Here is a 16,155-nt window from a genome sequence, read left to right as displayed (position 1 = left end):
ATAACGTAGACTAAAACAACGGGATATCAACGCCATAACTACAACCAACTCCGCGTGTCTGAAATGAAGCGGAAGAACAGAAACCAGATTAGAGTCTATACTACTCTCCTTTAACCCTCAATAGACCGTCAGCCAGACAGTCAACTACACATTTCCTCCAACAACCTTGCTTACTCTTTCAAAGCCACTGCGTTCACATACATAAGAAGTAGGCTATGATAAAAAATAAAAAGCTGTTTATTTTCTCACCAATAATAATGGCACATGCGCTGAGGAGTCCGATTTCTTTTTTAAGCGTGACTCTATCAGACGGCGAGTCCCTGTGATCCGTCCCGTTCAGCTCCATCATGGGCTGTTGTTGCGCCTGGTCCGTCTCAGCCTGCGGAGCTGCAGCGCAGCTCTGCCGACTCCTCTCTGTCCCATCCATGTCTGAGAGGCGCAACTAAACACACTGCCTCACTCAGTCCCTTCAGCTGAGCTCATATACAGCATCGATGCACGCCAAGGTCCGTGGACATCACACGCATGCGCGGCGGTAGGACAGTGTGCTTGATTTGAATAGCATGCAAATGATCAGCGGTGTAAAATACTTTAAAGTACTAAAGTATATTTTTTTTTGGGGGGGGGGGTATATGTACTTTACTATTTAATTATTTTGACTACTTTTACTTCACTACATTCCCAGAGAAAACTATGTATTTTCTTACTCAGTACATTTTCCCTGACACCCAAAAGTAGTAGTTGTATTTTGAATGTTTAGCAGGACAGGAAAATTGTCCAAGGAAGGGAATAGGGTGCCATGCCCTATGGGTCCTGGTTAAAAGCAGGGCACTATGAAGGGAATAGGGTGCCATGCCTTATGGGTCCTGGTTAAAAGCAGGGCATTATATAGGGAATAGGGTGCCCTGCCCTATGGGTCCTTGTAAAAAGCAGGGCACTATGTAGGGAATTGTTTTCCATTTGTGACACACTCGAGGGCATGATTTATGACTGTTAAGGAGTACTGCTACCTGCCTATCTTCTTCATCAGGTATCTTTCCTTTAGTTTCTGCAGCAGTACTGCTACCTGCCTGTCTTCTTCACCAGGTAACTTTCCTTTAGTTTCTGCAGCGATACTGCTGCCTGCCTGTCTTCTTCACCAGGTAACTTTCCTTTAGTTTCTGCAGCGGTACTGCTACCTGCCTGTCTTCTTCACCAGGTAACTTTCCTTTAGTTTCTGCAGCGGTACTGCTGCCTGCCTGTCTTCACCAGGTAACTTTCCTTTAGTTTCTGCATTAGTACTGCTGCCTGCCTGTCTTCTTCACCAGGTAACTTTCCTTTAGTTTCTGCAGCAGTACTGCTACCTGCCTGTCTTCTTCACCAGGTAACTTTCCTTTAGTTTCTGCAGCAGTACTGAAACTGCAGCCCATTTCGTTTATGACCTGAATGCACTAAGGCCTATTCAATCGTTATCATTGTGAATTTGTAGCCAGTTATTTTGAACATAATATAAGCTACTCTTTAACCATTTTTACTGCGTTGGGCTAAACCAGGGTCACACAAAGAGATTGTTGGCAGTCTACTTTGAAACCAAAATATCCACTTCACATACATGGCTATGGGCTTAAAGACAGAAGACAGCTTTACCATCAGAGTTGAAACGTCTTCAATGTTGAGTTTTCATCCCAATATAACACTTTATATATTATATATTATAATGCATCACTGAAGACTGGAATATAACAACACTTTTTGACATAGAAACACCAGAATTTCGTTTATTTTTAATTTTTATTAATTATGAAATGATGAAGAATCTTAGTAACATTTCACCCATCAGGCCAAAGACGGCACTTTTGGTCATCGGCAGAAAGAAAGGGCTAAAATAATCTGCAATGTACAAAATGCAGCAGGTATTCTGGCCAATAAACGATGTAATACTCGTAGTTAAATGTGTGTCTCTGCAGTATACAGGTATGGCAGCAGGTAGCCTAGCGGTAAGAGTGTTGTAACCCGTATGGCAGCAGGTAGCTTAGCGGTAAGAGTGTTGTAACCCGTATGGCAGCAGGTAGCCTAGCGATAAGAGTGTTATAACCCGTATGGCAGCAGGTAGCCTAGCGGTAAGAGTGTTGTAACTGAATGGTGGATTGTTCCAGTACCTGAGTCAACATGGTGAAAAACCTTGATGTGCTCTTGAACAAGACACTTAACCTTAGTTTGCTCCAGGGCTGACCCTGTAGAACAACACACTTCACCTATGCGGTGGTATGGGACACTAAACATATACATTAGGCTTTACCTTGTGTCTCTTCTATATCGATATATTCCATGAAACTGCTGCCTATTCATTTAAAATATATTGTATATATAAAATGATCTGAACTATATAGATTATATCTGCAGGCATTCTGTCCAATCAGCTATATCATTGTTAAAGCCAGTTGTCCTTGGCCTTCACACACATAAGCTACAGTATTGTCTGATCCTAGCCTTTCTTTCAGCTTTACATGATTGCTTTCAGAGGTACGCTGTACAGTCCAGTCCAGATTCCTTTCAGAGGTACGCTGTACAGTCCAGTCCACCAGATTCCTTTCAGAGGTACGCTGTACACTACAGTAGAGATTCCTTTCAGAGGTACGGTGTACAGCACAGTAGAGATTCCTTTCAGAGGTACGGTGTACAGCACAGTAGAGATTCCTTTCAGAGGTACGGTGTACAGCACAGTAGAGATTCCTGTCAGAGGTACGCTGTACACTACAGTAGAGATTCTTTTCAGAGCTACGCTGTACAGTAGAGATTCCTTTCAGAGGTACGCTGTACACTACAGTAGAGATTCCTTTCAGAGGTACGCTGTACAGTAGAGATTCCTTTTAGAGGTACGCTGCACAGTCCAGTAGAGATTCCTTTCAGAGGTACGCTGTACAGTAGAGATTCCTTTTAGAGGTACGCTGCACAGTCCAGTAAAGATTCCTTTCAGAGGTACGGTGTACAGCACAGTAGAGATTCCTTTCAGAGGTACGGTGTACAGCACAGTAGAGATTCCTGTCAGAGGTACGCTGTACACTACAGTAGAGATTCTTTTCAGAGCTACGCTGTACAGTAGAGATTCCTTTCAGAGGTACGCTGTACACTACAGTAGAGATTCCTTTCAGAGGTACGCTGTACAGTAGAGATTCCTTTTAGAGGTACGCTGCACAGTCCAGTAGAGATTCCTTTCAGAGGTACGCTGTACAGTAGAGATTCCTTTTAGAGGTACGCTGCACAGTCCAGTAGAGATTCCTTTCAGAGGTACGCTGTACACTACAGTAGAGATTCCTTTCAGAGGTACACTGTACAGTCCAGTAGAGATTCCTTTCAGAGGTACGCTGTACAGTAGAGATTCCTTTAAGGTACGCTGTACAGTACAGTAGAGATTCCTTTCAGAGGTACGCTGTACAGTCCAGTAGAGATTCCTTTCAGAGGTACGCTGTACAGTAGAGATTCCTTTCAGAGGTACGCTGTACAGTACAGTAGAGATTCCTTTCAGAGGTACGCTGTACAGTACAGTAGAGATTCCTTTCAGAGGTACGCTGTACAGTCCAGTAGAGATTCCTTTCAGAGGTATGCTGTACAGTAGAGATTCCTTTTAGAGGTACGCTGTACAGTACAGTAGAGATTCCTTTCAGTGGTACGCTGTACACTACAGTAGAGATTCCTTTCAGAGGTACGCTATACAGTCCAGCCCAGATTCCTTTCAGAGGTACGCTGTACAACACAGTAGAGATTCCTTTCAGAGGTACGCTGTACAGTCCAGTCCAGATTCCTTTCAGAGGTACGCTGTACAGTCCTGTAGAGATTCCTTTCAGAGGTACGCTGTACAGTCCAGTCCAGATTCCTTTCAGAGGTATGCTGTACAGTCCAGTAGAGATTCCTTTCAGAGGTACGCTGTACAGTCCAGTCCAGATTACTTTCAGAGGTACGCTGTACAGTCCAGTAGAGATTCATTTCAGAGGTACGCTGTACAGTCCAGTCCAGATTCCTTTCAGAGGTGCGCTGTACACTACAGTAGAGATTCCTTTCAGAGGTACGGTGTACAGCACAGTAGAGATTCCTTTCAGAAGTACGGTGTACAGCACAGTAGAGATTCCTTTCAGAGGTACGCTGTACACTACAGTAGAGATTCCTTTCAGAGGTACGGTGTACAGCACAGTAGAGATTCCTTTCAGAGGTACGGTGTACAGCACAGTAGATATTCCTTTCAGAGGTACGCTGTACACTACAGTAGAGATTCTTTTCAGAGGTACGCTGTACAGTAGAGATTCCTTTCAGAGGTACGCTGTACACTACAGTAGAGATTCCTTTCAGAGGTACGCTGTACAGTAGAGATTCCTTTTAGAGGTACGCTGCACAGTCCAGTAGAGATTCCTTTCAGAGGTACGCTGTACAGTAGAGATTACTTTGAGGTACGCTGTACAGTACAGTAGAGATTCCTTTCAGAGGTACGCTGTACAGTCCAGTAGAGATTCCTTTCAGAGGTACGCTGTACAGTAGAGATTCCTTTCAGAGGTACGCTGTACAGTACAGCAGAGATTCCTTTCAGAGGTATGCTGTACAGTACAGTAGAGATTCCTTTCAGAGGTACGCTGTACAGTCCAGTAGAGATTCCTTTCAGAGGTATGCTGTACAGTAGAGATTCCTTTTAGAGGTACGCTGTACAGTACAGTAGAGATTCCTTTCAGTGGTACGCTGTACAGTAGAGATTCCTTTAAGGTACGCTGTACAGTACAGTAGAGATTCCTTTCAGAGGTACGCTGTACAGTCCAGTAGAGATTCCTTTCAGAGGTACGCTGTACAGTACAGTAGAGATTCCTTTCAGAGGTACGCTGTACAGTACAGTAGAGATTCCTTTCAGAGGTACGCTGTACAGTCCAGTAGAGATTCCTTTCAGAGGTATGCTGTACAGTAGAGATTCCTTTTAGAGGTACGCTGTACAGTACAGTAGAGATTCCTTTCAGTGGTACGCTGTACACTACAGTAGAGATTCCTTTCAGAGGTACGCTATATAGTCCAGCCCAGATTCCTTTCAGAGGTACGCTGTACAACACAGTAGAGATTCCTTTCAGAGGTACGCTGTACAGTCCAGTCCAGATTCCTTTCAGAGGTACGCTGTACAGTCCTGTAGAGATTCCTTTCAGAGGTACGCTGTACAGTCCAGTCCAGATTCCTTTCAGAGGTATGCTGTACAGTCCAGTAGAGATTCCTTTCAGAGGTACGCTGTACAGTCCAGTCCAGATTACTTTCAGAGGTACGCTGTACAGTCCAGTAGAGATTCGTTTCAGAGGTACGCTGTACAGTCCAGTCCAGATTCCTTTCAGAGGTGCGCTGTACACTACAGTAGAGATTCCTTTCAGAGGTACGGTGTACAGCACAGTAGAGATTCCTTTCAGAAGTACGGTGTACAGCACAGTAGAGATTCCTTTCAGAGGTACGCTGTACACTACAGTAGAGATTCCTTTCAGAGGTACGGTGTACAGCACAGTAGAGATTCCTTTCAGAGGTACGGTGTACAGCACAGTAGATATTCCTTTCAGAGGTACGCTGTACACTACAGTAGAGATTTTTTTCAGAGGTACGCTGTACAGTAGAGATTCCTTTCAGAGGTATGCTGTACACTACAGTAGAGATTCCTTTCAGAGGTACGCTGTACAGTAGAGATTCCTTTTAGAGGTACGCTGCACAGTCCAGTAGAGATTCCTTTCAGAGGTACGCTGTACAGTAGAGATTCCTTTGAGGTACGCTGTACAGTACAGTAGAGATTCCTTTCAGAGGTACGCTGTACAGTCCAGTAGAGATTCCTTTCAGAGGTACGCTGTACAGTAGAGATTCCTTTCAGAGGTACGCTGTACAGTACAGCAGAGATTCCTTTCAGAGGTATGCTGTACAGTACAGTAGAGATTCCTTTCAGAGGTACGCTGTACAGTCCAGTAGAGATTCCTTTCAGAGGTATGCTGTACAGTAGAGATTCCTTTTAGAGGTACGCTATACAGTACAGTAGAGATTCCTTTCAGTGGTACGCTATACACTACAGTAGAGATTCCTTTCAGAAGTACGCTATACAGTCCAGCCCAGATTCCTTTCAGAGGTACGCTGTACAACACAGTAGAGATTCCTTTCAGAGGTACGCTGTACAGTCCAGTCCAGATTCCTTTCAGAGGTACGCTGTACAGTCCTGTAGAGATTCCTTTCAGAGGTATGCTGTACAGTCCAGTCCAGATTCATTTCAGAGGTATGCTGTACAGTCCAGTAGAGATTCCTTTCAGAGGTACGCTGTACAGTCCAGTCCTTATTCCTTTCAGAGGTGCGCTGTACAGTAGAGTAGCGATTCCTTTCAGAGGTACGCTGTACAGTACAGATTCCACCTGCGATCTATATATGGCGTGTCTCCTATCCTACTGTACCTCTGTAACCGACATCGGTGTGCCGCTAACAGCTTTGCTTCCTCCACTGTCCCTGTCCCCTTATTAGGCTCGAACCAGTGGTCTTCTGATCACAAACACACGTGACCACCCTCTTTGACAACTTACCAACCAGTGGTGCTGTAGAAAAGGATCCGATTTGGATAGCACCATTGGCATCGTTTCAAGCTAGCTGTGAAGTGAGCTAATGGTACGTTTCTTACCTGTGTTCCACCTACCCCCCAGCCCCCCCCATGCCCCATGCCCCGCCCAAACCAACGGTCAACTGTGAGTCCAGTGTTTCCATAAACATCCTTATCTCATAAAGACAAACAAAAAGGGCAGGTATGAGGTTTATTTTGGGCTTTGGAAATCCTCCAGGCATTGTCTGTCTGACAACAGCAGTCAGCCAGACAGACACATTTACACTCATAAGGCACATAAAGTTACGTTCTTCAACAATCAGTGGTGTATTAGGATAATTGAAATGAAATTGAACATCACAAAATCCCGATTTAGCAAGCACCTATTATCCAGAGTGATTTACAGTTAGTGCATCTTAAGATGAGAGTGGTATTTAAGATACTCTTTGAAGAGGTAGGGGTTTAGAACAGAGTGCTCGGGTTGGGATGTGACCATAGCCTGAAGGTAGGGGTTTAGAACAGAGTGCTTGGGTTGGGATGTGACCATAGCCTGAAGGTAGGGGTTTAGAACAGAGTGCTCGAAGTTGGAGTGTGACCATAGGCTGACGGTAAGGGTTTAGAACAGAGTGCTTGGATTGGGATGTGACCATAGGCTGAAGGTAAGGGTTTAGAACAGAGTGCTCGGGTTGGGATGTGACCATAGCCTGAAGGTAGTGAGTCCTCCAGATCAGAGGCAGTAGGGATGACCAGGGATGTTCTCTGTTTAGTGAGTCCTCCAGATCAGAGGCAGTAGGGATGACCAGGGATGTTCTCTGTTTAATGAGTCCTCCATAGGCTGAAGGTAGGGGTTTAGAACAGAGTGCTCGGGTTGGGATGTGACCATAGCCTGAAGGGTGGTGTTTAAAACAGAGTGCTCGGGTTGGGGTGTGACCATAGCCTGAAGGTAGGGGTTTAGAACAGAGTGCTCGGGTTGGGATGTGACCATAGCCTGAAGGTAGGGGTTTAGAACAGAGTGCACGGGTTGGGATGTGACCATAGCCTGAAGGTAAGGGTTTAGAACAGAATGCACCGGTTGGGATGTGACCATAGCCTGAAGGTAGGGGTTTAGAACAGAGTGCTCAGGTTGGGATGTGACCATAGCCTGAAGCTAAGGATTTAGAACAGAGTGCTCGGGTTGGGATGTGACCATAGCCTGAAGGTAGGGGTTTAGAACAGAGTACTCGGGTTGGGATGTGACCATAGCCTGAAGGTAGGGGTTTAGAACAGAGTGCTCGGGTTGGGATGTGACCATAGCCCGAAGGTAGGTGTTTAGAACAGAGTGCTCCGGTGGGGATGTGACCATAGCCCGAAGGTAGGGGTTTAGAATAGAGTGCTCGGGTTGGGATGTGACCATAGCCCAAAGGTAGGGGTTTAGAACAGAGTGCTCGGGTTGGGATGTGACCATAGCCCGAAGGTAGGGGTTTAGAACAGAGTGCTCGGGTTGGGATGTGACCATAGCCTGAAGGTAGGGGTTTAGAACAGAGTGCTTGGGTTGGGATGTGACCATAGCCTGAAGTTAGTGGTTTAGAACAGAGTGCTCGGATTGGGATGTGACCATAGCCTGAAGGTAGGGGTTTAGAACAGAGTGCTCGGGTTGGGGTGTCACCATAGCCTGAAGGTAGGGGTTTAGAACAGAGTGTTCGGGTTGGGGTGTGACCATAGCCTGAAGGCAGGGGTTTAGAACAGAGTGCTCGGGTTGGGATTTGACCATGGCCTGAAGGTAAGGGTTTAGAACAGAGTGCTCCGGTTGGGATGTGACCATAGCCTGAAGGTAGGTGTTTAGAACAGGGTGCTCGGGTTGGGATGTGATCATAGCCTGAAAGTAGGGGTTTAGAACAGAGTGCTCGGGTTGGGGTGTGACCATAGCCTGAAGGTAGGGATTTAGAACAGAGTGCTCGGGTTTGGATGTGTCCATAGCCTGAAGGTATGGGTTTAGAACAGAGTGCTCGGATTGGGATGTGTCCATAGCCTGAAGGTAGGGGTTTAGAACAGAGTGCTCGGGTTGGGATGTGACCATAGCCCGAAGGTAGGGGTTTAGAACAGAGTGCTCGGGTTTGGATGTGTCCATAGCCTGAAGGTATGGGTTTAGAACAGAGTGCTCGGATTGGGATGTGTCCATAGCCTGAAGGTAGGGGTTTAGAACAGAGTGCTCGGGTTGGGGTGTGACCATAGCCTGAAGGTAGGGGTTTAAAACAGAGTGCTCGGGTTGGGATGTGACCATAGCCTGAAGGTAGGGGTTTAGAACAGAGTGCTCGGATTGGGATGTGACCATAGCCTGAAGGTAGGTGTTTAGAACAGAGTGCTCGGGTTGGGATGTGACCATAGCCCGAAGGTAGGGGTTTAGAACAGAGTACTCGGGTTGGGATGTGACCATAGCCCGATGGTAGGGGTTTAGAACAGAGTGCTCGGGTTTGGATGTGTCCATAGCCTGAAGGTATGGGTTTAGAACAGAGTGCTCGGGTTGGGATGTGACCATAGCCCGAAGGTAGGGGTTTAGAACAGAATGCTCGGGTTGGGATGTGACCATAGCCTGAAGGTAGGGGTTTAGAACAGAGTGCTCGGGTTGGGGTGTGACCATAGCCTGAAGGTAGGGGTTTAGAACAGAGTGCTCGGGTTGGGATGTGACCATAGCCTGAAGGGTGGTGTTTAAAACAGAGTGCTCGGGTTGGGGAGTGACCATAGCCTGAAGGTAGGGGTTTAGAACAGAGTGCTCGGGTTGGGATGTGACCATAGCCTGAAGGTAGGGGTTTAGAACAGAGTGCACGGGTTGGGATGTGACCATAGCCTGAAGGTAGGGGTTTAGAACAGAATGCTCGGGTTGGGATGTGACCATAGCCTGAAGGTAGGGGTTTAGAACAGAGTGCTCAGGTTGGGATGTGACCATAGCCTGAAGCTAAGGGTTTAGAACAGAGTGCTCGGGTTGGGATGTGACCATAGCCTGAAGGTAGGGGTTTAGAACAGAGTACTCGGGTTGGGATGTGACCATAGCCTGAAGGTAGGGGTTTAGAACAGAGTGCTCAGGTTGGGATGTGACCATAGCCCGAAGGTAGGGGTTTATAACAGAGTGCTCGGGTTGGGATGTGACCATAGCCTGAAGGTAGGGGTTTAGAACAGAGTGCTTGGGTTGGGATGTGACCATAGCCTGAAGTTAGTGGTTTAGAACAGAGTGCTCGGATTGGGATGTGACCATAGCCTGAAGGTAGGGGTTTAGAACAGAGTGCTCGGGTTGGGGTGTGACCATAGCCTGAAGGTAGGGGTTTAGAACAGAGTGTTCGGGTTGGGGTGTGACCATAGCCTGAAGGCAGGGGTTTAGAACAGAGTGCTCGGGTTGGGATTTGACCATGGCCTGAAGGTAAGGGTTTAGAACAGAGTGCTCCGGTTGGGATGTGACCATAGCCTGAAGGTAGGTGTTTAGAACAGAGTGCTCGGGTTGGGATGTGATCATAGCCTGAAGGTAGGGGTTTAGAACAGAGTGCTCGGGTTGGGGTGTGACCATAGCCTGAAGGTAGGGGTTTAGAACAGAGTGCTCGGGTTGGGATGTGACCATAGCCCGAAGGTAGGGGTTTAGAACAGAGTGCTCGGGTTTGGATGTGTCCATAGCCTGAAGGTATGGGTTTAGAACAGAGTGCTCGGATTGGGATGTGTCCATAGCCTGAAGGTAGGGGTTTAGAACAGAGTGCTCGGGTTGGGGTGTGACCATAGCCTGAAGTTAGGGGTTTAAAACAGAGTGCTCGGGTTGGGATGTGACCATAGCCTGAAGGTAGGGGTTTAGAACAGAGTGCTCGGATTGGGATGTGACCATAGCCTGAAGGTAGATATTTAGAACTTAGTGCTCGGGTTGGGATGTGACCATAGCCCGAAGGTAGGGGTTTAGAACAGAGTGCTCGGGTTTGGATGTGACCATAGCCCGACGGTATGGGTTTAGAACAGAGTGCTCGGGTTTGGATGTGTCCATAGCCTGAAGGTATGGGTTTAGAACAGAGTGCTCTGATTGGGATGTGTCCATAGCCTGAAGGTAGGGGTTTAGAACAGAGTGCTCCGGTGGGGATGTGACCATAGCCCGAAGGTAGGGGTTTAGAATAGAGTGCTCGGGTTGGGATGTGACCATAGCCCAAAGGTAGGGGTTTAGAACAGAATGCTCGGGTTGGGATGTGACCATAGCCTGAAGGTAGGGGTTTAGAACAGAGTGCTCAGGTTGGGATGTGACCATAGCCTGAAGCTAAGGGTTTAGAACAGAGTGCTCGGGTTGGGATGTGACCATAGCCTGAAGGTAGGGGTTTAGAACAGAGTACTCGGGTTGGGATGTGACCATAGCCTGAAGGTAGGGGTTTAGAACAGAGTGCTCAGGTTGGGATGTGACCATAGCCCGAAGGTAGGGGTTTATAACAGAGTGCTCGGGTTGGGATGTGACCATAGCCTGAAGGTAGGGGTTTAGAACAGAGTGCTTGGGTTGGGATGTGACCATAGCCTGAAGTTAGTGGTTTAGAACAGAGTGCTCGGATTGGGATGTGACCATAGCCTGAAGGTAGGGGTTTAGAACAGAGTGCTCGGGTTGGGGTGTGACCATAGCCTGAAGGTAGGGGTTTAGAATAGAGTGTTCGGGTTGGGGTGTGACCATAGCCTGAAGGCAGGGGTTTAGAACAGAGTGCTCGGGTTGGGATTTGACCATGGCCTGAAGGTAAGGGTTTAGAACAGAGTGCTCCGGTTGGGATGTGACCATAGCCTGAAGGTAGGTGTTTAGAACAGAGTGCTCGGGTTGGGATGTGATCATAGCCTGAAGGTAGGGGTTTAGAACAGAGTGCTCGGGTTGGGGTGTGACCATAGCCTGAAGGTAGGGGTTTAGAACAGAGTGCTCGGGTTGGGATGTGACCATAGCCCGAAGGTAGGGGTTTAGAACAGAGTGCTCGGGTTTGGATGTGTCCATAGCCTGAAGGTATGGGTTTAGAACAGAGTGCTCGGATTGGGATGTGTCCATAGCCTGAAGGTAGGGGTTTAGAACAGAGTGCTCGGGTTGGGGTGTGACCATAGCCTGAAGTTAGGGGTTTAAAACAGAGTGCTCGGGTTGGGATGTGACCATAGCCTGAAGGTAGGGGTTTAGAACAGAGTGCTCGGATTGGGATGTGACCATAGCCTGAAGGTAGATGTTTAGAACTTAGTGCTCGGGTTGGGATGTGACCATAGCCCGAAGGTAGGGGTTTAGAACAGAGTGCTCGGGTTTGGATGTGACCATAGCCCGACGGTATGGGTTTAGAACAGAGTGCTCGGGTTTGGATGTGTCCATAGCCTGAAGGTATGGGTTTAGAACAGAGTGCTCTGATTGGGATGTGTCCATAGCCTGAAGGTAGGGGTTTAGAACAGAGTGCTCAGGTTGGGATGTGACCATAGCCTGAAGGGTGGTGTTTAAAACAGAGTGCTCGGGTTGGGGTGTGACCATAGCCTGAAGGTAGGGGTTTAGAACAGAGTGCTCGGGTTGGGATGTGACCATAGCCTGAAGGTAGGGGTTTAGAACAGAGTGCACGGGTTGGGATGTGACCATAGCCTGAAGGTAGGGGTTTAGAACAGAATGCTCGGGTTGGGATGTGACCATAGCCTGAAGGTAGGGGTTTAGAACAGAGTGCTCAGGTTGGGATGTGACCATAGCCTGAAGCTAAGGGTTTAGAACAGAGTGCTCGGGTTGGGATGTGACCATAGCCTGAATGTAGGGCTTTAGAACAGAGTACTCGGGTTGGGATGTGACCATAGCCTGAAGGTAGGGGTTTAGAACAGAGTGCTCGGGTTGGGATGTGACCATAGCCCGAAGGTAGGTGTTTAGAACAGAGTGCTCCGGTGGGGATGTGACCATAGCCCGAAGGTAGAAGTTTAGAACAGAGTGCTCGGGTTGGGATGTGACCATAGCCTGAAGGTAGGGGTTTAGAACAGAGTACTCGGGTTGGGATGTGACCATAGCCTGAAGGTAGGGGTTTAGAACAGAGTGCTCGGGTTGGGATGTGACCATAGCCCGAAGGTAGGTGTTTAGAACAGAGTGCTCCGGTGGGGATGTGACCATAGCCCGAAGGTAGGGGTTTAGAATAGAGTGCTCGGGTTGGGATGTGACCATAGCCCAAAGGTAGGGGTTTAGAACAGAGTGCTCAGGTTGGGATGTGACCATAGCCCGAAGGTAGGGGTTTAGAACAGAGTGCTCGGGTTGGGATGTGACCATAGCCTGAAGGTAGGGGTTTAGAACAGAGTGCTTGGGTTGGGATGTGACCATAGCCTGAAGTTAGTGGTTTAGAACAGAGTGCTCGGATTGGGATGTGACCATAGCCTGAAGGTAGGGGTTTAGAACAGAGTGCTCGGGTTGGGGTGTGACCATAGCCTGAAGGTAGGGGTTTAGAACAGAGTGTTAGGGTTGGGGTGTGACCATAGCCTGAAGGCAGGGGTTTAGAACAGAGTGCGCGGGTTGGGATTTGACCATGGCCTGAAGGTAAGGGTTTAGAACAGAGTGCTCCGGTTGGGATGTGACCATAGCCTGAAGGTAGGTGTTTAGAACAGAGTGCTCGGGTTGGGATGTGATCATAGCCTGAAGGTAGGGGTTTAGAGCAGAGTGCTCGGGTTGGGGTGTGACCATAGCCTGAAGGTAGGGGTTTAGAACAGAGTGCTCGGGTTGGGATGTGACCATAGCCCGAAGGTAGGGCTTTAGAACAGAGTGCTCGGGTTGGGATGTGATCATAGCCTGAAGGTAGGGGTTTAGAACAGAGTGCTCGGGTTGGGGTGTGACCATAGCCTGAAGGTAGGGATTTAGAACAGAGTGCTCGGGTTTGGATGTGTCCATAAGCTGAAGGTATGGGTTTAGAACAGAGTGCTCGGATTGGGATGTGTCCATAGCCTGAAGGTAGGGGTTTAGAACAGAGTACTCGGGTTGGGATGTGACCATAGCCCGATGGTAGGGGTTTAGAACAGAGTGCTCGGGTTTGGATGTGTCCATAGCCTGAAGGTATGGGTTTAGAACAGAGTGCTCTGATTGGGATGTGACCATAGCCTGAAGGGTGGTGTTTAAAACAGAGTGCTCGGGTTGGGGTGTGACCATAGCCTGAAGGTAGGGGTTTAGAACAGAGTGCTCGGGTTGGGATGTGACCATAGCCCGAAGGTAGGGGTTTAGAACAGAATGCTCGGGTTGGGATGTGACCATAGCCTGAAGGTAGGGGTTTAGAACAGAGTGCTCGGGTTGGGGTGTGACCATAGCCTGAAGGTAGGGGTTTAGAACAGAGTGCTCGGGTTGGGATGTGACCATAGCCTGAAGGGTGGTGTTTAAAACAGAGTGCTCGGGTTGGGGAGTGACCATAGCCTGAAGGTAGGGGTTTAGAACAGAGTGCTCGGGTTGGGATGTGACCATAGCCTGAAGGTAGGGGTTTAGAACAGAGTGCACGGGTTGGGATGTGACCATAGCCTGAAGGTAGGGGTTTAGAACAGAATGCTCGGGTTGGGATGTGACCATAGCCTGAAGGTAGGGGTTTAGAACAGAGTGCTCAGGTTGGGATGTGACCATAGCCTGAAGCTAAGGGTTTAGAACAGAGTGCTCGGGTTGGGATGTGACCATAGCCTGAAGGTAGGGGTTTAGAACAGAGTACTCGGGTTGGGATGTGACCATAGCCTGAAGGTAGGGGTTTAGAACAGAGTGCTCGGGTTGGGATGTGACCATAGCCCGAAGGTAGGGGTTTATAACAGAGTGCTCGGGTTGGGATGTGACCATAGCCTGAAGGTAGGGGTTTAGAACAGAGTGCTTGGGTTGGGATGTGACCATAGCCTGAAGTTAGTGGTTTAGAACAGAGTGCTCGGATTGGGATGTGACCATAGCCTGAAGGTAGGGGTTTAGAACAGAGTGCTCGGGTTGGGGTGTGACCATAGCCTGAAGGTAGGGGTTTAGAACAGAGTGTTCGGGTTGGGGTGTGACCATAGCCTGAAGGCAGGGGTTTAGAACAGAGTGCTCGGGTTGGGATTTGACCATGGCCTGAAGGTAAGGGTTTAGAACAGAGTGCTCCGGTTGGGATGTGACCATAGCCTGAAGGTAGGTGTTTAGAACAGAGTGCTCGGGTTGGGATGTGATCATAGCCTGAAGGTAGGGGTTTAGAACAGAGTGCTCGGGTTGGGGTGTGACCATAGCCTGAAGGTAGGGGTTTAGAACAGAGTGCTCGGGTTGGGATGTGACCATAGCCCGAAGGTAGGGGTTTAGAACAGAGTGCTCGGGTTTGGATGTGTCCATAGCCTGAAGGTATGGGTTTAGAACAGAGTGCTCGGATTGGGATGTGTCCATAGCCTGAAGGTAGGGGTTTAGAACAGAGTGCTCGGGTTGGGGTGTGAACATAGCCTGAAGTTAGGGGTTTAAAACAGAGTGCTCGGGTTGGAATGTGACCATAGCCTGAAGGTAGGGGTTTAGAACAGAGTGCTCGGATTGGGATGTGACCATAGCCTGAAGGTAGATGTTTAGAACTTAGTGCTCGGGTTGGGATGTGACCATAGCCCGAAGGTAGGGGTTTAGAACAGAGTGCTCGGGTTGGGATGTGACCATAGCCCGACGGTATGGGTTTAGAACAGAGTGCTCGGGTTTGGATGTGTCCATAGCCTGAAGGTATGGGTTTAGAACAGAGTGCTCTGATTGGGATGTGTTCATAGCCTGAAGGTAGGGGTTTAGAACAGAGTGTTCAGGTTAGGATGTGACCATAGCCTGAAGGGTGGTGTTTAAAACAGAGTGCTCGGGTTGGGGTGTGACCATAGCCTGAAGGTAGGGGTTTAGAACAGAGTGCTCGGGTTGGGATGTGACCATAGCCTGAAGGTAGGGGTTTAGAACAGAGTGCACGGGTTGGGATGTGACCATAGCCTGAAGGTAGGGGTTTAGAACAGAATGCTCGGGTTGGGATGTGACCATAGCCTGAAGGTAGGGGTTTAGAACAGAGTGCTCAGGTTGGGATGTGACCATAGCCTGAAGCTAAGGGTTTAGAACAGAGTGCTCGGGTTGGGATGTGACCATAGCCTGAATGTAGGGGTTTAGAACAGAGTACTCGGGTTGGGATGTGACCATAGCCTGAAGGTAGGGGTTTAGAACAGAGTGCTCGGGTTGGGATGTGACCATAGCCCGAAGGTAGGTGTTTAGAACAGAGTGCTCCGGTGGGGATGTGACCATAGCCCGAAGGTAGAAGTTTAGAACAGAGTGCTCGGGTTGGGATGTGACCATAGCCTGAAGGTAGGGGTTTAGAACAGAGTACTCGGGTTGGGATGTGACCATAGCCTTAAGGTAGGGGTTTAGAACAGAGTGCTCGGGTTGGGATGTGACCATAGCCCGAAGGTAGGTGTTTAGAACAGAGTGCTCCGGTGGGGATGTGACCATAGCCCGAAGGTAGGGGTTTAGAATAGAGTGCTCGGGTTGGGATGTGACCGTAGCCCAAAGGTAGGGGTTTAGAACAGAGTGCTCAGGTTGGGATGTGACCATAGCCCGAAGGTAGGGGTTTAGAACAGAGTGCTCGGGTTGGGATGTGACCATAGCCTGAAGGTAGGGGTTTAGAACAGAGTGCTTGGGTTGGGATGTG

At 48.6% G+C, this 16,155-nt stretch overlaps 1 protein-coding gene across 1 annotated transcript in view; it reads right to left on the bottom strand.

Moving 5' to 3' along the window:
- The window catches only part of LOC106591035 (asc-type amino acid transporter 1), a 62,690-nt gene extending 62,206 nt beyond the window's left edge, over positions 1–484 (bottom strand). Inside the window, exon 1 of the mRNA XM_014182208.3 lies at positions 250–484. Coding sequence (XP_014037683.1) covers positions 250–427 — 178 coding nt within the window. The 5' untranslated portion in view covers positions 428–484. The remainder of the gene's footprint in view (positions 1–249) is intronic.
- Between the last annotated feature and the right edge of the window lie 15,671 nt (positions 485–16,155).

Source organism: Salmo salar, chromosome 11 (assembly GCF_965601325.2).
Source record: "Salmo salar chromosome 11, fSalSal1, whole genome shotgun sequence".
NCBI classification, from domain to species: Eukaryota; Metazoa; Chordata; class Actinopteri; order Salmoniformes; family Salmonidae; genus Salmo; species Salmo salar.
This window is presented reverse-complemented; position numbering and strand designations above follow the sequence as displayed.